Raw genomic sequence first — 21,888 nt, forward strand, 5'->3', positions numbered from 1 at the left:
CCCACCTGCAGCACGCCGAACGTGCACTGGTAGCCCATGCGGACCAGGCAGCGCAGGGTCAGCTTCAGGACCATGGAGCAGCTGAAGGAGACGAAGTTACGCACGTTCTCCAGCAGGAAGAAGCGGGGACGGTAGTAGTCGCAGTAGCTGGGGGGCAAGGACAGACCGGCCGGTCAGCCTGGCAAAATGCAGCCGCTCCTGTGCCAGAGTCCCCTTTGCCCCTTTACCACCACACCCAACTCCCACACGCTCCCCCCCAAACCAAGAACAGAGCTTTGATTTCCTGATGGCGTCTCGCCTCAGTGTGGGCCACGTAGCAGGGAGCCCGATGGACCAGCCACTGCCCATTGCCTGGCACGGCTGGACTCTCAGCTCAGAGCCCGTCTATGTGCACGTTTTCCCCGCTCTACCTGAGGAAGGAGACCACCAGCGAGTTCTTGAACTTGGAGTAAGTGCGAGAGTTGAAGCGGTTCATGCCGCTGAACCCTTGGCAGGGCGGCCCGCCGCACAGCAGCTCCACGTCTCCCTTCTGAGGCAGTCTCTGGCCGCAGGAGTTGGTCTTCTCCCCGGCCATGACCAGCTTCAGCAGGAGGTTGCAGTCCTCCATGAACACTGTGGACCCCGGGTTGTTCAGCCGGAACGCCTGGGCCGCCGGTTCCCACATTTCAATGGCCCACAGCGTCTCCGACATGCCTGGAGGAGGAAAAACAGACGCCTTTCCAGGCTCCCGAGCGAGACCTTCCCAGGGCAGGACCTGCCCAAGCCACTTCCACAAGCCGGCCCTGGCCCCCAGGTGCTCACCTGCCTGGTGGAATCCTTCCGACAGTCCCCCACAGCCCGAGAACACGTCCAGAGTGCGCAGCTTCTTCACCTTGACCTCCACCTCGGGCTCGCTCACCTCACTGGCCTGAGACCTTGTCCGGCCTTTCCCTGAGGAAACCGGCCGAAGCTTAGACAAACCCCACAGTCCACCGCCCCATGCTCTCTTCAAACGCCTCCGCCCAGCCAAGGGCACCCTCATCCCACGTTGCTGCTGACGGAGGGAGAGCCGAGTGGGACATACCCTTGCCTTTTCCTTTCCCCTTCCCTTTGTTCCTGGAGTTCCGGGCATGGTTGGGCGGATCTTCGAAGCTCTTGTTCTTGGCATTGTAGGCCTGGGGAGGAGAAAACCCAGCACCTGGCACAGAAGCCCACGGGCCCCTGTCCAGGGCAGACTCCACAGTCATTAACAGCTCCCTCGGCTGTTGTGAAGCGCAGCTTGGCTTTGCTACACGAGAGAAGAGCAGAGTAAGGCCCCTTCGCTAGAGCACGTGTGCTCTAAACCTCTTAGGACGGCGGCATGCATGCTCCGTAAGGGGGTGGACTCGTCTGAGGCGGCCACACCCACCAGGCCCAGACACAGGCCTGCGTTACGATGGCCCAAACACGTACAAGCCAAGCTCATACAGAGGTGGCTCCTCACTTCCCAAGACCGCCATGCCTGGCCGTGTGGAAGGGACCAGCTTTCTTGATGAGCTGGTGGAGACTACCCAGAGGGAAAAGTTTCACTTGTGATACTTTCTACCACTGTCTCTTTTTGCAAGCAGAACAACTAACTGGGTGGCCACAGGTGTGCTCCCACCCCCCACAGCACCTTTAAGGATCCCAGCGCCCCACCTCAAGGAAGTAGAAGCGGTCCGGGCCCCTGGAGGAGTACTCCTGGACGCTCTCAGACAGGTCCTCTGCGTACTCCACGGTGCAGCGGCCCTGCACGATCTTGAAATCCACCACGACCTCCTCGTCGCTCCAGTAGAGCAGGTTGATGTCCGCGTGGTAGCTCGCCTGCGTGGACCTGTGCGTGTTCTCTGGCCTGGGAGGGGGTGGGCCTGCATGACTGCCGGCTCTGGCTGAGAGCTTCCAGATGGTCGGCTGCTGGGGCCAAGTAGCTCGCCAGCCCTTTCTCCCTGTACTCCTTTTCCACACGGAAGCTCCGCTTAACCTGCCCCACGTGGCACTCCTGGGGGAGCTCAGTGGGTAAGGCCCACCACCCTTACCAAGCCAGCCCCGTTGCTCGCCAGCGAGACACTGAATGCTGTGACATGCCTTGGCCTGGGTGCCCTTGGACACCCCCGCCCACACCACCAGGCCCTGCGGTGGGAACAGTGCTAGCTACACGCCCTCCCAAGTCTTCTCACGGGGTGGTGTGGGTGGGCAAGTCTACTCCGCATGCTGAGGGCTCCTTGTTTTCTGTCCCGTTATCAGACTTCAGAAGTTTCTAAGATACACGTTTACTGAGCAGCAGAGCACACGGATACCGAGTCAAACAGTCACTTCTAATCCGCTCCTACCCACCACCAGTTACGAGGGGCCCAGAGGAACTGGACTGAGCTGGGCGAAGACCTTGGGGAAAGCAGACAGGCAGCGGGGTGGGGGCGAGTGGGAGGTACAGGAGGGCCCAGCCTGGCTTCTCTAGGCATCTTCAAGATCAAGGGCTCTGCAACTCGAAAGGCACCAGAATGTGTGGGGGACCAAGTACGGAGTCCTTGGCAGCGCCCCCAGATAACCTAGCTCTGGGAAAAGGGGCAACCCTGGGCAAGAGGATGCTCGAGTCGCTCAAGCGCACCAGCCCCAAGTACATGTGCGGCCCGCGCCAGCTCCGGCCTGGCCTCGCCCACCTGTAAAACTTGTTGATCTTGACCTTTATGTCCGTCTCGTTGGGCTTGCCGTTGTTCTTCTTGGGACAGAAGATCTCTCTTATCCGGCCAATCCGGTACGGCTCGGGGGCGTCCAGGTTGCTGCCTTTGATGTAGTCGGAGGACTTCCGGTAGTACTCGGGGTACAGGTCATCCAACACGACCTCCACATCCTTCTTGGGCCGTTTCACCGGGCTGGAGAGCTTGATGCTGCAGAGACGCCACCGTCAGGATGGCGCCTCAAAGCCAGAGGGTCCGGCAGGGCGGGTCACCCTGCAGTCACCATTAGCATGCGATCACCTTGCAAACCAGTGTGGCTCCGGGCGGAGCAAAGGGTCCGACACGACTGAGCCCGTGCAGTGAGCGCTTGCCACCGGGGCACCACAGGTGAGGTGGTTCCCACGGCCCCCCCGGCCCACCTTCTACCCTTTTTGCCACGGGACTTGGCTGCCTTCTTGGCACTTGGCCGAGGAGGAGGGACAGCCACGCACTTCCTGGTGGCAGCTCTTCCTTGGCCCCTCCGGGGGCTTGCATTCCCCCTCCGAGGTGCAGGCAAGTACCTTTGAAAAGGTGGTGCTCCGTCAGCCCTGGCCCCCGGGACCCAGGAGGCTGGGGCTCCCTGCCACACGACAGGGATGAAGGGAAGACACACACACACACACACACACACACACACACACTCTGCGGGTCTCAGATGGGGGGGGGACTACTACTGGAGCATGACACCCCCCCACCCTGAGGGAGAAGCTATCCAGCACGGCAGGGCATGCCAGGAGGGGGGGCGGCGAGAAGCCCAAGTGTGGTCCAGCCACTGTGGCAGTGGCAGCCAGGGCTGGAGGGAATGGGAATTCACAGTAAGGGGTCGAAGAGGGGTCCAGAGCAGCGGCACGGCAGGCCGCGGACAGAGGAGCACGTGAGGCACTCAGGCGGCCTCTCGGAGGCTGTGTGTTGGTGTGTGGCATGAAGACAGACAGGTTGGGGAGGGAGGCATCTGTGGCTCTCACTGCGCCTGGAGGGGCCTCTTCCGACAGGCAGACACGGCCACCTGCTACACTCTCACCCGCCACTCCATGGGCTACACTCCTTCTGCCCTTGGTCTATGTGGGCACTGGCTGAGCACTGTTCATTTAACTCACTTAATCCTCAGAGGCCCACCGGGAGGAAACTTCTCTGCCCGCTCAGATGGGACTCAGGCGGGCCCTGCTCCCAAGCTCTCAATTAGCCCAGCAGAGCTCTCTCAAGCACGGCGGCATCACACTGCAGCCACTCTGGACGCGTCGCTGGATCTTGTCTGAGTCACAGTCACCGACCCAACAGCCCAGAGAAGGGACGGAACTAAGGCTGAGGGTCAGGCAGCAGGGCAACCACCCCAAAGCTAACCCTTTCCTGGCACAGACCCCCGGCCCTGGGCCCGGCTGGGCTGGAGAGGTACTCACTTGAACACGAAGCCCTCGGGCAGGAGGTACACGCCGTCCCCAACCCGGTACTGGACGCCATCCTTGGTGGCCGAGTTATAGAGGATGCGGCTATCCAGGTCCTCGAGCTGCTCTAAGACCCTGGGGATCTCCTTCTGCCTCATTTCACCCAGACGGACACAGCTGGCACAGAACCTGGAAGGAGGGGAGACACCAAGACCTGAGGGGGCCGTGGCAATATTTGCAGTCTTCACAGCAGTCGCTGTCGCCACCACCGGCTTTATCAGATGCAAGCAATCCTGGCATCTGATGAAAAAACTGGCTTTCTTTGATTTATCTTCAGTCTTTGAAAGCACCTCAATGGGGCCCAAAGCTCAGAGTCCCCTCAAGAAACATAAGCCCCTCCCATACTCTTGTATCAACTAAACACAGTCAGACACACGGAATAAAGTTAAGGGTGTGCCTTAAGCGGACACCAGAGGTGGCCGCAGGAGGAGCTGCATGCAGGCTGCTGGGCTGTCACATGGCAGCGGGAGGAACCTCCATCATCTGAGAAGGCGACCGGACGCAGCCATTGAGAGGAGCAAGTTAAAGCCCGCTGAGGCTGCTGGGAGGTCTTGGGTTGAGGAGGCAAACATGGGCAGGGTGGGGGAAGGGCCACGCAGAAAGCGCCTCGCCCTGGAACACTGCTGCTCACTTGTACTTGTTGTCCTCTGTCGGCTGCGTGTGGGGAGGAGACTCAAACCGCGCGTAGTCAGGATCGTACCACATCCGATAGAAATAGGTGTTCCCACTGTCCTCGGGCTCCGAACCTCCCTTTGGGGAGAAGATGCCATCAGCCCCACGAGCACCCAGCAAGACAGGGCCTGGCGGCAGGGCAGGGCAGGCACGCACGCACCTCATCGGCCCAGTTCTCCGACGGGGGCTTGTAGCAGACCTCCACCCTGCTGTGGATGTACGAGAGCTGCATGTCCTCACACTCATCGACCAGGAACAGCTCCAGAGGGTCCGACGTGGCCCCCAGGACCGTGTCCATCCCAGTGCAGAACCAGTGTGCATGGAACATCTGCCCGCTGTTGTCCTCCCATAAGGCCGTGACCCTGCAGTCGGAAGGAGGGGGGGGGACGAAAACAGAGAAAGGCCTTAGGCGGTGGAATGTTTGTTCTTAGGGACACTTTTAGGGGTTTGAATCTAAAGCGGGGTTTCCAAAGTGGGTGATACTGCCCCCTGGGGGTGGATGCGGGAACGACGAGGGAGCCTGCAGAGGCGGACACTACACTATCCTGGGTCATGTTCTAATTATCAGGGGGAACTAAGTAATTGTCTTTTTAAAATATATTTTTTGAGATAGCTTACTCATTCCAATGTATCCCTTCCCATCCGCTCTGTTGTTCAATCCCAATGCTATCAGCTCCCCTCCCTCTCCCTTTGTCTGAAAAGGGGGCGGCAGCCCAAATACGTTGGCGGACCTACAGTGGGAAATGTCCAGTTCACGACATCATCAATAGCGGACATCCCCACGGCTCTCAAAAAGCAGTTCCAGCCACCGTATGGGAAAGAACACAAGCTCACTGCCATCGGGTCGAGTCCGACTCAGTGGCCCTAGAGGACAGGGCAGAACTGTCACCGAGTTTCTGAGACAGCAAACTCTTTACGAGAACAGCCCCGTCTTCTCCCTTGGAGCGGCCCAATGACCTTGCGGTTAGCAGCCCGCCCATGTATAACCCCGAGGACTCGCAACTAGTACATGAAGGGTGCACTGTGGAGTGGTTCGACCGGCAGGGCCTGTGGCGAGGGAGGCTATAAAGATAGAGTGGCCCCAGCAGAAGAAAGGTGCCCGGCCCGGGCTGGGCAGAGGGGAGGACACGCACCTTGCCAAGTAGAGAGGTTTGGAAGGGTCATCCGGACTCACAGACACGCAGTCCCCCACTTCCAGGGTTTCGGAGTCAATGCAGACCTTTCTATAGTACGTCTTCTTCCCATCCGTCTGAAAACAAGGACACTTGCTGGAGCACGCACTGCAAAGTCCAGGATGGACCCCCACTTGTGGGTCCAGGGTTAACCGATCGGTCAACAAGCCTAACTCTCCAGTGACTTGATTCTATACCAGTTGGCCAGGGTGGGGAGGCAGCACCCACTCTCCTAGGCCCTCTCCAATACCAGCAGCAGTACCGAATGACACCCATATCAACTCCATCCTGTACTCGATGGCCACTCGCCAACTCCAAGCTCCTCTGCTTGCTCCTCCTGCTCCAGCCCTGTGTCTGCTGACCAGGCCAGGCCTCGCTGCTCCCGAGCTTCCATGCCGGCTCCAGCGTCCCGCCACCCACCCCCTCCCTGCTGCAGGCCCGTAGCACTTGTGGCCTGTCCCACCCCCAGGTTCAGAGATAAGGGAGAGCCCAGGGGGAAGCCATCTGCAAGTGTCCCACTCCCACGTCACTGTGCTTGAGCTGCTCTGCAAACCTGCCTGCTGCCCCAAGCCCAGGCAATGCCCCCTTTATACCAGCAGCAACAGGAGCTCCTGGTGCCGATGGGCACAGGTGGGGGCCAGATACCAGGAGCTTGCTGACTGGGAGGCAGTGGCACCTCCTCTGGACTCTGCCCCCGAATTTACCTTGATGGCTTCTCCGACCCAAGAGATCCTGTTCTTGTTCTGTTTCTTCTTCTTCTCCTGGTGCATTTTTTTGGGCGATGGCACCTCTAAGATATTGTCTTCCACGTCTTCATCGTCATCGGCTTCCTTCACGGCCATGTTGGGACACCTGCAGAGCTGCTTGTTAGAGGTGCAGCACTCGAGTGGGGAACCGATGCCCCCTCCTGTACTACCTACTCGGGCCGGGATAGAGGCCCCGCCCCCACTGGTAAGCAAAACCAACTGGGGCCGTTGAGTCGGAGAGCCACTGGCACAAAGGCATGCAGCCAGCCTATCCCGCTTTGCACACATCCTTCTGAAACGGCCCAAGTTAGAGTCCCGCTCTCCCCTGCCGCCTGCAGAATGGGGAGGGAGGCCAAGCCTACCTCCTCTCCTGGCAAGCCTGTTTGCTCCGTCCGCTGCCCCCAAACTTCACCATGTCCTTACAGGCTTTGCATTTGCCGCACTCCGACAGCTGGCAGACCTAGGAAGCGGCAGCCACAGAGCCAGTCAGTAATGCATGCACCCGTGTGTGGGGTGGGGGTGGGGGTGGGGGCACACGCTTCCGAAAGTGCCCAGGGAAACTTTCAGCATCTTTCCATTTCATGCTTCTACCAACTTATGGAAGCCTCCCCTATAATGCCATTTGCTTTCTGATATCCGGAGGGGCGATTAGGGGGGGGGGCGGGCGTGAGTGTTGGTGAGAGGGGCCTGAATCAGACACTAACACAGCCATCCAGCCGGGAGGGAGAGTAGCAAGTAGACAGTGGGAAGAGATGCCAATACCATGAGGGGTTAGGAGCCAAGGATCACTGCCTACTCGACGCTCACACAGACCAAGGATGACCAACACCCTCTGGATTCAGAGTCCCACCTTCCTGAGACACAATCTGTTCTCAGAGCCACTCACTTGCCCCAGCACTTGAACTCAGATTGAATCAAGGCCCTGATTCCGGCCTGCAGTGACCCTGCAGGACAGGGTGGGTTTGTGGAGCTGGAACTCTAGGGAGTTTGTTTTGGTCCCTTGGGTGGTTAGTGATCCAGGATGCCACCCAGGCTCCTCAGCAAGCAGCACCAGGGAGTGACCACCAGTGACTGAGTCACAGCAAGCAACTTCTTGAGGAATCGGGGTACCTTAGGGTACACGTGAACAAGGTCCCCCTGCAGACAGGCAAGATGAGACCCTGACCCGTGGCACTGGTCGGGGGAGGGGGCAGGGACAGGAGGCTGAGTTCACACTGCTCAAGGGAACAAATGGCAGAGACTTGGGGAGCAGTTGTCTGGATCCAAGGTCGATATACACCCCAGCCCAGCAATGCCACCCTTCCCCAGTACATCCCCATTGTGCCACAATCTTGGTTGCCTATCACTAAGGAAGCTGGGCTGGATCAGATACTAGCGTACCACTGAGCAGGTCCATCGGGTTAACTAGCCCGAGGGCTCTGCGTCAACACATCGCTCAGCTGCAAATGAGACCAGGGATGTGTTGGTTTTAAATTACCAGCAAACCAGCCAGAGAGATATGGACGGGCAATGCCTGCAGGATGGTGCTGAGCACCGGGCCCAGGGCGCAGCTGCCACGTGGTGCTTGGTCTGCATTAAAGCTCAGCAGTCAGGTAACAGACACCAACACGCGCCCGCTCTCCGGGTCACGCTGGGGGTGGCGATTCTTTCACAGTGGAGTCAACGTACGGAGAGGACTCAGTTTGTGGAAGGAAAAGTTCCATTTTCTTCAAATCCTACTGTTGTGTAATCACATACAATCACACAGACACACACACACACACACACACTTCACAGAAAAGACCTGCCCCTGAAGAGGCGGCCCAAGTCCAACAGGGAAGCTGGTCACCAGATTTCCTCTCTGGGGAAGGCCCTCCCTGCGGCACTCAGACCAGGGCCTTCCTCGGGCAGAGTAAAGAGCCAGCATCACCCAAGAGTGCCCAGCCTCAAGGCAAAGAAGAGCCAGTGCCCTCCCTCAGACGGCCGGGGAGTGTGGCCGCTCGGCGAGGGTACCTCGCAGACGCCGCAGCGCTGGCGTTTCAGGGTGTTCTCTTTGTCGTCCTTCTCGATTTGCTCCGAGAAGAAGGTGTCGAAGATCTGGTAGACCAGCTTGGTGGTGGTGGCTTTGGTGGGCACTTTATCCCTCACCCGGGCAGAATGCCTGATGGTGGTGTGGCGTTTCCTGGAGCTCCTGGGATGGGAGAGAGGGCCCCCTCGTCTCAGCCGTGGCCTGGACAAGACCCACAGGACCCGCGGCCCTCTCGGGGCTTCCTGACCTTCGCCCAAGGGTGGCGCCAGCCAGGTTGACCAGGTCCTTCATGCAGGGCGCCTGGATGATGGGCTGCTCGTCGCTGTCCCCGGCCTCGTCGTAGCTCTCCACCTGCTCCACCACGAACTGGGCGTGCCGGTGGAGCGAGTCCTCCGTGAACCGGTTCAGGTTGAGCGCAGAAGGGGGCACGGTGGTCTTAGGAAAAAGACAAAAAGAATTCCTAGACATGAGCCAACGACGCCCAGTTTCTACCCAGTCTTGGCCCTCTGCAGCCCCGCGGTACCAAAATCCCAGAAGCTCAAGACCCTCCCGTGTCAAAGTGCATTGGGTTTCCAGAAAGCACACACCATCGCTCCCCGACTTGTCACCCCAAGCTGAGTGCTGCAGCAGGATGCACCCGGTGCCTCAACCCCAGAGCACCCCTGTGGGCACCTCGTTTCCCAGCGCCCCCTCGCTCCCTGCTACCTCAATCTTATTGATCAGGTCTTCGTAGGCTGCGTCAGGGCTGTTCTGCAGGAACTCCACAACGATCTTACTTATGTAGATCTTCTCCTGGACCAGCTGAAAGATGGGCTTGTAGTCTGGGCTGGGGTCCATCAGGATGTACTCGGCAAATGCTGCAGGGAAACATGGCGTTGCTAGGCAGCCGGAGGGAGAAGGGAAGTGCCAGGGCCGGGCACCGCTCGCCCCAGGCCATATCCAGCGGAGCTCCCCCAAGTCCCGCACCATGGCCCCAAGGTGCTCTCAGCTGCCCGCCACCCGCACCACAGGGAAGAAGACAGACTCAGGGCCCGTTGGGTCCCAGTAGGAGGCTCCACTCAGTTAAATACTTACAGGTGCTGAAGCCAATGAGGGCCTTTTCTCCCCCATCATAGCCAGTGATCCACCACGCATTGATGGGGCCCAGGTTCACACCGTTCACACCGCCTGGGAGGAAACCAAAGAAAAGCCACGAGGATCAGGGCTCACCTCAGACCCCCCAGTCCGCTTGGCCAGCGAGCCTCACGTGGAGGATCCTGCGCGCACAGCAGGCGCTCCGCAGCGTCTCGAGCCGCAGACTCAGGAGCTGCCTGACGGCACTGCTCTTACCCTCAGGGGAGGGGTCGTCGTCGTAGATAGGCTTCACGGTGCCGGAGAAGATGAGCTCCACGTTCTTCTCGATGAGGCCGGTGTCAATGGGGCACAGATGGCCGTGCCGGCAGAACACGCTACAAAGACAGGACACGGGTTCGTGCTCGCCAGGGCACCGTATGAAGATCAGACCAGACTGTTCCAGAAACCGAACCATCTCCCAGAGAATGGAGCCCAGCCTCAGAGTTTCCATTAAAGAGGGGACAGAGCTGACCCTCAAGAGCCAAGGTAAGCCCTGGCACAGCCGGCTCGGAGAGGAGGAGGCACAGCCTCTGTGCCTGCAGCCCGGCCGCCCCCCACCCCCACCCCCACCTTGTAGTCTTCCCCGCCAGACCCCTGGCTTGCCCTGTGTACGTCACTACTCATCTAAACAGAACGCTTTCCTCCCAGCTACCCCCTCCTGCCTACCAAGCTCTTATGGACCCGCACTCTCTAAGCCACCCAACGAGGTGGGCGCCAGGCCCTGGACGGCCCTCACTGGAATGCGTGACCCGCCAGCCGACAGACCAAAGCTGTAACATGCATGGTTTCAATGGTGAGAAGCTGACAAGGCTCTGGTACAGCCCCCAACATGGTGGTGGCCAATTCACCAAGGGCTATCAACAGGGGACATTTTTCAGGTGTAGGGGTGAGCGAGCACCAACCGTGGCCCAGTAACAAGGTGGGCGTCTTCAGGCGAGGCGCGGAGAGAAAAGTTGGGAGAGGTACCTGAACCAGGTCAGCTTGTGCTGTGGAAGGTCCTCGTAACTCTCGAAGCCGGCTTCATTGTTGTCGTAGATGGACAGTCTCTCATCCGTCAACATCTCTGGCTCGAAGAGCTGCGAGACAGCAGAGCTGAAAGCCGAGCCCGAGGACAGGCCACAGGAGACCGGAGCCCGGGCGGCCTGCACTTACTGCATTGACGGGGGGCTGCTCGTACTTGAGGTCGGGGTCATCCAGGTACTGTGCACATTCATCGCACCTAAAGGTATCGAGCTGCTGTGGGGACATGAAGAAAAGTAGGGCTCAGAAAGGCCACCCCATGTCTATCCCCGTCCACTCCACGAACACTCCCCATTACCGCTCAAGAGCTAAGCCAAGAGGGAAGCGAAACCCACATCCCCGCAGGGGAAGCTGTGTAAATTCAGTTTCCCAAAATGTCCACCTTCCCACATTTTCTGCTTGCTTTGGATAAACGTAAAAGGCGAGGGAAGAATCTTTGGAAACCACCAGAAAGCCCGTGGAGGAACAGGATAGCTAACATTCTGGTCTCTATGTACAAAACCGCAAGACTGTCAGGGTTGACGTCGACTCTGCTGAACGGAATGTCTTCCAATCTCATAAAAGCAAACATTTCATGACACCATTATTGTAAAGGAAAACCACGCAAACACCTGGAAACAAGGTGCTCCCACCAAGAGCTGCAGAGTTTAAAGGGGTGGGGGTGTGGGGAGGGGAGAGAGAGGAGGAGGGCGCAAGTGTGGTTGATGAACTGATCACTGCTCTGACAAAAAGGGCCGGGTGAGTTTCCATGTCTGTGTGTGCCAGATTCTACAAACACAGCGGGGCCAAAAGGAGAGGCCCCGGCCTTGAAGCCCTTCCCATTTCCTTCTCCATCAGATCGAAACCCTGGCCTAAATGGGGGGAGGGGGAGAAGGAGGAGGAGGAGGAGGAAGTAAAATGGAAACGGACTTCAATGCTTTCAAACAAAGCTTTCTCCTTAAGAAAAAAGTCTTCATAAACAGAACCTGCACGAGACCTCCCGCCCCGTTTTTAACTCTGGCACTTTGAGAAGGGTGTTATGCGCCAGCCTCCAGAGAGCTGTCTGCAATACGTAGCCGACTACTGTTCGTGAGCTGGAGGATCCAGCAGATGAATGATAACCCTAAGAAGCCACACCAAAGTAAATAAAGAAAAGGAATTTAATTGAGACCATTTGTATATAATTTGCCTGCATTAAGTGCAGGTGAGCCCTCACACCACTGTCTAGCCAGTTCTCCAACGCTGGCCTGAGGTCCATCACTTGATGCCCAGCCCCCTGGTCCAGCTGTCCGTGAGGAGCTTGGTAGGGTGGACTCCGGCGGGGTGGACTTCCCCACAGTGGTACTGGGAGGGCCATGGCACTGCTGTGCTTTATCAGGATTGGACTTTTGTTGCTGTGTGGAGTGAGGTCTACAGGAGTGTCCCCGCAGACACTCTTGTCAACCATAAGAATGGGGGGGCCGGGGTCAGCCAACAAGCACCCCCAAGGAACTGGACGTCAGGATGGAAGCCGTTTTGGAGCAATGTGGCATGACGTGAACAATTTGTCTTCCAAGCAAAGGAAGTGTTCATGACCACGGCTGTGAATCACCCTGGTCTCGGCCGGCCAAACCCACCCACCTACGAGATAATGCGCTAACCTTCACACTGAAGCTGATCTTACACAGTTCCGTTTTTATCCCCACCCTCCCTGTGCTCCGCGCACGCGGGATGGAGTGTTCCATTTGTACTTCAATAAACCCCGCTGCCATCAGGCAATTCTGACCCAGCAACCCTGTAGGCCGGAGTCAAACCGCTCCGTGGGGGTTTCTGAGAGTGAGCGGAGCCTCATCTTCCGCCCTTGGAGCAACCAATGGGCTTGAACATCTGATCTTTTGGGGTACACCTCCCCTCCCCCACAGCATCATCTCCTGGGGTCCTTGGTCCAATCACCTCCAGGTTCCAATAAGCCTTTTCCTTCCACACTGGTCTCACTCCATGCCACTCCACAACTGCCCATCGGTGGCCTTCAGATTCCTCATTCCCGCCCGCCTCCTTGCTGTTCCCAGTCACCGAGCTGCCCGACCTCTGTTACCTTCAGTCCTATTTGTCCTGGGAGCCACCCCCTGCCTCGGGAATCAATCCCGATCCCTGTCTAGATGTTTTTCCCTCAGCGATCAGCTGGGCTTACTCAGGGACTTTCAGTCCTTTCCAGAAAGTTCACCGGTCTCAGTGAGGCCTCCTCTGACCACCTCACCCTAAAGGATCACACCTCCCTGTTGCTCTACATCGCCTATGTCCACATCCACAGATGGCCTTCCGCAGCCATCCGAGCCTGGACCGGACTCTGACAAGGCCAGGAGGCTCACGTGACAGAGGGCTTACCTTAGAGATTCCTGTGATGGGAACTTTATCCTTTTTGTCCTTTGTTTTATCTCCCGTTCTGGAAGCAAAACACACGGTCAATTATTTTTTAATCATTTGAGACAATCCCCAAATCAACCCTGTGAAGACTTGTGCCTCATTCAGCCCACAGATGGTCCCGGGTCACACATGATGTGGTCCCACATCCCAGTCCTGCGCTCACTGAGCCACTCCAACCCTGGTTCTGCCAATCCCCTAAGCACCTCCCTCTTTCTCGAATGATCATTTCCACATTGGGATCAAGACAAACGATCCTTACGGTGACTCTTTGCATTCCATTTTGCGTCTCTTCTCGTCCTGCAAGGAGACACCAGCAGAGGAAGGGTCAACAAGGAGTCTGTCTGCAGGGCAGCGCTGTGGCGTCACGCCCTCCCCACACACCAAAGGCTCGGCTCGCCTCCAGTACCCCTCAACCCTCCCACGAGAAGTCCGAGAGGCTTCCTTAAGGAACTCAGAGAAGCCAGTGAGAAAAGCCAACAAACACCTCAAGCTAAGCAGAGCTGAGGAGCAGTCTTTAGAAGGAACGGCAGACGCCGGCCCGGCAGCTCTGGTCAGAGCCACTGACCGACAGTCACCAGAAACAATGCTGGGGTGCAGAGAGGCAGGAACGACCGAAGAGAGTTTGCAAGGTCGACATCTATGGGGTGGGGGGGACTACACAGCTGCTATACACATGCCCCACCCCCCCTCTTTCCCTAGCGCCATATGCCAGAGGGATGCACTTGGCAAAATCGGGAGTCTGGAGAACTGTATGGAAAACTCAGCTCCATCCAGGAATTGCATCTAACTTCCAGGGGGAAGACTACAGCCACCGCCCAAACACTGACCAGACGTCCTGTATTCAGTCTGAACTCCGAATAACCGTGTAAAGGAAACCACAGAGACCCATCAGGGAGCTTGAAGCTTTTGTCTTATCCAGGAGGATCATGGGAGGGGGTGCCTGAGCGCTGCCTCGGAGGCCACTTCTTCCATGAAGAAGTCAGTGAGCAAGGCTGGGGTTTGTCCCGTCGCCCAGGGCAGGGGTGCAGTGAGGAGCTCAGGTGGATGGCGGCGAGTGCCGGGGGATTTCCAATGAGCCTCCTCTTGTGTTTGTTCAACTCCTCAGAACCCACAACCACATCCCCAACAACAAGCTGCACGGAGTTACCATTTCATCCTCATCGCTGATGGAAACTTGTGATTCTGCTCCTTCTAATTCCTGCTCTTCGGGCCTCCGCTTGGCAGCACTGACACGGAAACAATGCACCACTGATTAGCTAGAGAGCCCAGGAGCACCCGGCAGACTCCCGACACCCCAAGGACAAGTACGAAATTCAGAAAACATCTGGGGAAGAATCTCTTCCCCCTTCCCATTCAGGAGAAGGCTCCCACCCCTCCTCCCAGTGCCTCTAACGGAAGTGATGACCCCCCAAAAAGGAATCTGACTCATGCAGTGACCCTGAAGGGCAGGACTGCTCCCCAGCATGTCCCAAAGCTGTCAGTCTAAGGGAAAGCAGGGAGCTAGTGGGCTGACTCCTGGCTTTTTGGGTAGCAAAGCCAGCACTTAGCCACTGTACCACCCAGCTCCGCAACGGTGTATTAGCTTGTAAATGTGCCACTACCCGACGCCTCACAGACAGGGTCTGAGCACAGAGACTCACGGACAGCTATGATTCCGTGTATGTAGCTGGATGGACAGTTGGCAAGGGCAGAGGGAAGTTAAGGGGGAGGGCCCAGAGTTGTTCTCCAGGTCAGCTCCAGCAGCATCTGCAAACCTCTAACCCCCAGGTTTCCAGAGCTGGCACCCCAGGGGCCCAGAGCACAGCAGAGAAGCCCTGAGACTACTTACTGATCTCTGGATTGACTTCTGGGCCTCTTTTCATCCTGCAGGGTAGTGGGGGAAGAGCAGGCATGGAGAGAAGAAGGGGAGGAATTAGTGCCTGAGAACCACCATGACCAAATGACCTAGGTAAATCCTGTTACGTACACAATCAAGAGTCGCTGTTTGGGCAGACATGCAGGCTGAACAGGCGTGGGAGGGAGTGGGAACACGCCCATCAACAGAGATTAGACAGCAGTTAAACATGTATGTGATTCTCTTTGCTGTGGGTATATCCACGAATGTGGTGGAACATACAGGCGGGCTGTTACAGTTACAGAAACTTCTGACATGAAAATTCTTTAGGGACGGACTCTCTGGGGAAAGAGGCACACACAGTCTCAGGGGACCCTGAGGTCTACTGGGCTAACAGCTCACACAGGTAATGTTCCACATCCTACTTGAGGGATTCGTGAGTGAGCAGCCCCAGCTAAGGTGCCAGCACTGGTCTCTCCCCACCCGGAGGAAAGAAGCATGGACAGAAAGACGAAGGAACCATCCATGGACTAAGGGACCTTGCAATCAGCTTCCACTAGTACGGGAATAAAGTGTGTGAACAACACTCATAATCGTAAGAGAACGGGTCAGGAAGAGACAGGTGGGGCACCCTGAGTCTATGGTCCTGAGTCACCCTATAGGTCTGGAACTGAACCCACTTCTCATAAAATCAACCTCTGAAGATTTTGAAAAGGTAGCATTTACCCTACTTTATTCAGAGGATCAGGGAGAAAGAACAGGAGGTACACAGAGGGGATGGCAACACATCACTCCAAACCTCCACCCAACTCACAACCTGAAAAAGAAATGCCAAGACCAAGGCTACGAATGACCTCAGTACCGCTGAACTCGAACCAGAAAGACCCAGGTCCACTTAGAGGGCAGCCACGAGGCTCCACTCTAACTGAGCTCCTGCCCCCACCTACAAACCAAATCAAACGCAGGCCACTGGCAGCGAGTCCATTCTGACCAGGGGCCCGACAGGGCAGAGCCGAGCTGCTCCCTAGGGTTGCTGAGACTGTCTTTGGGGGAGCAAACAAGCCTCGTCTTTCTCCCTCAGTGCACCTGGTGGGTTCAAACAGCTGACCTTGCAGTTAGCAGCCCAAAGCAGAACCTACTACACCAAGCTCCTTATCTACGGAGAGCACTGAAACTCCTACAACAGGGGTCAGCAAAGGGGTCAGCCAGATCAGCAGCAGTTCAGGCTCCGTGGTCCCCGCCACAAAGGACTCACCATTGCAGCCCACAAGGAAGCAGGGACAAATGTGAGCCACGTGCCTGCATGCCAACCCTGCTTTATTCAGACCGAGGGCCGGATCTGGCCTGCCACCTGCGGTTTGCCAACCCTCGGCCCAGAAGACGGCTCAGTGAATGAGGGACTGTGTAGCCTTCTTGCCAAAACATCAACAGCTCTACCCACCATCTGGCCTCTGACAGACCGGTGCTGGGCACGGGGGTGGCAGGAGGGGGCATCCAACAGAGGCACTAGTAAGGACAGGTAACGAAGGAAGCACTGCCAACTCCTTTTCTGGAAGAACAGCCTAGTCATTTTCCGAGGCTGCCAACAAGCAGAAGCGAGCTCTTTCTGAGACCCTCAGTCAAGCTCGTCTTCATTACCAACAACTGTCCAAGTGGACATATAAAATGAGAGCAGCCTGTGGTATCAGAAAGCCTGTTTGGTTGGTCCATTCCTTCCTACGGTAAGTGCTGGCCGGGTTCGAAAGCTCCTGGTCAGTTTCTGCCTGGGGGAGAAGCACACGCGTGTCAGCAGTGTCTACAGCACTAAGCTCGCTCTGGTCTGAAGTTCCAGGGCAGTGCTGACAGTACTTGCTGTCCCAAAGGGAACCTCCAGCTGGAGAGAGAATGGGAGGGGAAGTGGGAGTGCTCCCAACACAGCAAGTCTCCACAGGGGGAACCAGAGGCCCCGTCACGGTGGGCTCTCAGGGAGACCCTACCACGTTAGTGCCCCCCAAAGCTTTATCCTCCTTCCCTGTCGCTAAGCCTGCCATCCTCAGTGCTACAGGAAGCCAGGCTGCCCCTGAGTAATGCACCAGGGCTTATGGGTTCCCTGAGCCAAGCTGGAGGTGGGGAGGTGTGTGGGATGCAGGAAGACTCATAAATGGGGTACTGGCGGTGGCGCAGCACAAGTGTGACAGAAGCCCCGTCTACGCCCAACACCGTCAGCCGCCCCATGGAGGCGCTCCCACACACAAATGACCACACACACACACACACACACAACTGTGGACACACAGACAACTACATGCTTGCAACATCGGGGGCAGATGGGCCCCCACCAGCTGCCAGGAGGTGGACCAGAGAGCTCGCCCAGTCACCCTCACTGGTCAAGGGCTGGGTTCAACCTGAGCCCTGCCCAGTGAGGAGGAAGGACACATGCAGGAGGAGGAGTTAGGAAAAGGTCTTTACTCGGTCTCCATCCCTTCGGGTTCGCATCCCTGCCACTGCTGCACTGCTGGAGTCCTCCGGGCTCATCCTGTCACACAACACAAACAAACGAGGCCATCAGCTCAGCAGACCCCGCTGCCCTTCCTAGCAGGCCTCTCACAGCCTCCTCCCTTCATGCACGAGCGGTGCCATCAGCACTTCCGAGAAGAGCTGCTGAGGAATGCCGTGCTTGGAAGCCGAAGCCCCAAGCAGGCTTTCCCCAAGTTCTGGTCCCCTGAAGGGACTCCTGCTTATAGTACAAAGGGGTGAGAGGTGAGCCCCCTCAGACAACCTTGAATGGGGGCTCCTGAGAGCTGCTCGGACCTGTCATCTGTCTTACTGATGACAGACTGACTGCTGACCATGTCTTCTTCCCTCACCCCTGTAGGGGGCCCCCATTAGCAGCGGGGTGGCCAGGCCACCCCTGGACTTGGGCCCAGCCTCAGCATCTGGCAAAGTCCTTCCGTGTGGCCCACTCTCAACTCTCGAGCTCTGCCCAGGCCGGAGGAGTCACGGACAGACAGCCCTAGGCTTCCACTCAGCACTGTGGTTCAGTTCCCCACTCAACCGGAACCCATACGGTGATGACCAGGTTTCACAGAAAGCAGAAAGGCATGGGAACTGTACTTACAACAGTTCTTTGGTCCGCCGTCGGAGTCTCCTCTCTTCCTACGGGGGCGAGAGAAGACGTGTTAGCTAGCCGTTTCCCACCTGGCTCTCGTCTTTCCCTGAAGCCATCTATTGATGTGTTTTATAGACGTATCGGGGCGGTGCAGAGGGAGAGAAATGTACACACACACACACACCCCTATCCTACTATCTAGGGAGTGGGCATACAGACCGTCTACCTTCAAGGTTGTTTCTTAGAGGACTAAGAGGAGTGAGGGGACCACTTAGAACAGCGGTTCTCAACCTGTGGATCTCGATCCCTTTGGGGGTCAAATGACCCTTTCCCATGGGTCGCCCGACTCCTAACAGTAGCAAAATTATAGTTAAAATAATGTTATGGTTGGGGGGGTCACACATGAGGAACTGTATGAAAGGGTCACGGCTTTAGGAAGGGTGAGAACCGCTGTCTAAGATAAACAAGACCCTATGCTACTAACTAGTCAAGTATTTCATGCCCAATCCCTGCACCCTCTGTCATCACTAAGCGCTGACCACCTAAACCAGACGTCTATACTCAAGGGATGAAGTCAGTTTAGACAGTACTAGTTCATCTCAAACATGGACACCCAGCACGTTGAACTTGGATTCAAAAAGCCAGTTAGCTCCCCCTGAACTGAACCTCCGAAACTTATGACAAAGCTCCACCAGCTCATGTGAAGCTCTGACATGAGCAGCAGCAAGTCCCTGACTTTCCCGTGGCATGGAGGGACTGGGGGGCGTGCCCACAGGAGAGGGGTTTCCTTCTCGCCCCTAGTTCCCTCGGAGAAATCGTGATCAGATTGGCTCCCTAGACCGGCCTGGTTCTGAGGAATAGGAGGCGAGTATGGACCGCCTGGTTCTGAGGAATAGGAGGTGAGCATGGACCCTAAGTGCTGCCGGCTCTTTTATATCAGCAACGGGGCCCAAGTAAAAACTACCTACTGCACCGAATGGCTCAAGAATTACTCCGTTTTCTGGACACAGTAAGCAGTGGACGCCCAGCCTTCCTCCAGGACTGCCAGCCCCCAGCCCAGTCTGCAACAAACCCCGTCAACGTCTCAGCAGTCAACAAACTCAAGAACGGGAACCGGTGTGGCTCCGGCCCCTTCCCTCACAATGCTAGCCCTCCGTCAGCAGTGCTGTCCAGCCGTGAAGTTTCCGGTCTATGAAGTCCCCATTTCCTGTCCCACCCCCCAAAAGCTGCTCAGAGGCTCTGGGGTCTTATGGAAGAGGAGGACCAGAGGAACAGCTGTGAGGTCGGAGCGGGGCCAGGTGCATGGAGGCTGCAGTGGAGGTTCAGGACCTCATGTCATGGAGATCCATTCCTTCACAAAGATTGCATCAGCCGGCTACAGTCAGGGCCCCAGGTCTAACACTGGGGGTTCACGACCACCACAGCCTTACCACCCCTTCTGGTTCTAGACCGCTTTGATCCTGAATGACTTCACCCTGCACTCAGCCCCGCCCTGAGCTAGAATAAAAGAAGGACCAAATGGGCCTAAGGGAGAATACATGGACGTGGCGGTGACCAGACTTTACTTTTTCGGCACTGGTTCCTGGTTTTGTGCTTTCTGGTTGACCAGCGACTCTGTCAGACAAAACAAAAACAGGTCTCAGGTGTGACTTCCACACACTCTTCCCCCAAGAGTAGTTTTCCTCCCAGCCACCCACACGAAGGAAGCAACCACCATCCGGGGACCCCAGGCGGCACACCCCGCCTTTGCAGCAGGGGCTGATAAGAACTGCCTGTTGTTGAGAATTGGACACCTGTGTCCAAAGGTCATCTGACCCCAGATTCGGCCTCCTTGACACATGCATGGTTGCCAGAGCAACACCGCACAAAGTGCTTCTGTGTGAAGCTTTCCAGAGCAATCAATGGTATTCTCGGCTGCACACCACCGAGCCGCACAGGCTAAGAGAACATCAACGGTTCTTACAGGTCTTTGGAGGCAAGTCTCCGTCTCTTTTCATCCTGTGTGGAGGGAGGGGGGTAGGGGCATGGAAAGGAAATGTGTTTTAGAGGAGGGTTCAAGACCAAAAGCATCAGCATCCCCCAATACACGGGACAGAACGACCTCAGTCCCACAGGCATCTGCTTACCCTCTAGAGAGGCAGTGCAAAAGTTAACGATTCTCCACTTCGTGTACAGACTTCAGCAAAACCCAAGGCTGAGTCGATTCTAATTCTTAGGGATCCTCTAGAATTTCCAAGACAGTCATCTTTCTGGGAGCAGTCAGCCTCAACTTACTCCCAAGTGGCTGGTGGGTTTTGAACTACCAATCCAGCTCACCACCAAGGGTCCCTTCTTTACTAAAGTCGTCGTTTGGGACTTCAAACAGGAAGCGATAAAGATCTAACTACAATAGCAGCTCTTCTTCCCAAATCCATATCCCAGTACATGGTTTCCCTCTTGCTCAAACTCATTGCCCTCGAGCCGACAGACTCATAGCAACCCTGTCCCACAGGGTAGAACGGCCCGTGGGTGGTCTGAGGCTTTCACTCTTCCCAGTTGCCGACAGCCTCCACTTTCTCCCAAGGAATAGTTGGTTTTAAACTATTGGCCTTGCAGTTAGCAGGCCCGAAGCACAAACCCTGCACTATGCCCTAAGTTCCCCCAAGAGACCTGCATTTCATTCTTCCATTTAAAGGTGCCAGATTGTGATGAAACGGATCTGGATCAGGAACTGCTGTGTGTGTGAGGGGGGGAGGGGGCCTGCAGAAGCCGGGGAAAACCAGACGAAGTCTGAGCCCGTGTCTGTTCCCCGGTGTGGACACTGCTTTACAGTTAGGTAAGACACCGTCATGGGAAGGTTACACAGGATCTCTACACAAGTTTTGCAACTTCCTTTGAGTAAGATTTCAGAATACATAATTTAGAGAAAAAGTTGATGTACACACATCTATACACATGACACACACGTGTATGTGTTTGTATATGCGACCAGAGGAACAACTGAACGGGTAAATATTCACCTCTGGAAAGACACCCAGAGGTCGGGCAGGAGAGAGCCATGTACCGACCAGGTTCTTGTACTGCCTGAAATTTTTATCATGTGCACATACACCTGTTCTAAACAGTCAGCTCAGGAAACTCAGACCCAAACAAGGGAATCTGCTTACTGCCATCAATGGTAAGTCATGGCAGGACGCCATCCGAGGGCCTCACAGAGGAGCCTGCGAGAGCTGGAACTTCAGGGCTCAGTCCCACATAAGTTTACCACCTGTGACTCAATCATTTCAGTGGAAGATATTCGTGTGAGTGACCGTCTGGGCCCAGGCTCTCTAGTATGGACATGGGACGGCACTGACCCACAGACTGACAGAGGTTCCCAAATTTGGCCAACTGCTTCCTTTTCAGAGAGAAAAAAATTACTTTTAAAAGGCAAGAGCTGAAGAAGAACTATGTTCATAAAAACTCGTCATTTTCCTAAACCATTCGTAGACGACCTGCTTCTGGGCCGGGGTTTCGTACGTAGCAGAGCAGCTCCCTCGCTGCGATCTATTGAAAGTCAGCCCTCGACACAAGGGCTTGTAAAAATAAATAAATAAATAAAAACAAAAAAAGATAAAAGAAAAAAGTACAAAAACAAAAACTCGTCATTATCTAGGGTAAGGTTGCTTAGAGAAGAGGTATACTCTAGCCCAGGTGGCGATGAAGCATGGTAGTAGGGCAG

General features: G+C 56.3%; 1 protein-coding gene across 3 annotated transcripts in view; it reads right to left on the minus strand.

The window, feature by feature from the left end:
* Nucleotides 1-21,888, minus strand: part of DNMT1 (DNA methyltransferase 1) — a 38,922-nt gene that overhangs the window by 2,964 nt on the left and 14,070 nt on the right. For 2 of the 3 annotated variants that reach the window (XM_075546708.1, XM_075546691.1), the window contains exons 7-33: nt 20,152-20,186; nt 19,754-19,802; nt 18,198-18,235; nt 17,549-17,615; nt 15,095-15,129; nt 14,414-14,492; nt 13,526-13,563; nt 13,228-13,285; nt 11,017-11,100; nt 10,831-10,940; nt 10,081-10,199; nt 9,826-9,918; nt 9,457-9,608; nt 8,999-9,186; nt 8,736-8,913; nt 7,106-7,203; nt 6,702-6,849; nt 5,959-6,074; nt 4,986-5,187; nt 4,785-4,903; nt 4,109-4,282; nt 2,655-2,882; nt 1,657-1,849; nt 1,064-1,154; nt 802-930; nt 411-693; nt 6-147 (exon numbers count right to left, since the gene is read on the minus strand). In XM_075546708.1, the coding sequence (XP_075402823.1) occupies nt 6-147; nt 411-693; nt 802-930; nt 1,064-1,154; nt 1,657-1,849; nt 2,655-2,882; nt 4,109-4,282; nt 4,785-4,903; nt 4,986-5,187; nt 5,959-6,074; nt 6,702-6,849; nt 7,106-7,203; nt 8,736-8,913; nt 8,999-9,186; nt 9,457-9,608; nt 9,826-9,918; nt 10,081-10,199; nt 10,831-10,940; nt 11,017-11,100; nt 13,228-13,285; nt 13,526-13,563; nt 14,414-14,492; nt 15,095-15,129; nt 17,549-17,615; nt 18,198-18,235; nt 19,754-19,802; nt 20,152-20,186 (3,246 nt within the window). The remainder of the gene's footprint in view (nt 1-5; nt 148-410; nt 694-801; nt 931-1,063; nt 1,155-1,656; nt 1,850-2,654; nt 2,883-4,108; nt 4,283-4,784; nt 4,904-4,985; nt 5,188-5,958; nt 6,075-6,701; nt 6,850-7,105; nt 7,204-8,735; nt 8,914-8,998; nt 9,187-9,456; nt 9,609-9,825; nt 9,919-10,080; nt 10,200-10,830; nt 10,941-11,016; nt 11,101-13,227; nt 13,286-13,525; nt 13,564-14,413; nt 14,493-15,094; nt 15,130-17,548; nt 17,616-18,197; nt 18,236-19,753; nt 19,803-20,151; nt 20,187-21,888) is intronic. The other variant, XM_075546701.1, reaches the window with a different exon arrangement.

This window comes from Tenrec ecaudatus, chromosome 1, assembly GCF_050624435.1.
Source record: "Tenrec ecaudatus isolate mTenEca1 chromosome 1, mTenEca1.hap1, whole genome shotgun sequence".
In the NCBI taxonomy this organism is placed as follows: Eukaryota; Metazoa; Chordata; class Mammalia; order Afrosoricida; family Tenrecidae; genus Tenrec; species Tenrec ecaudatus.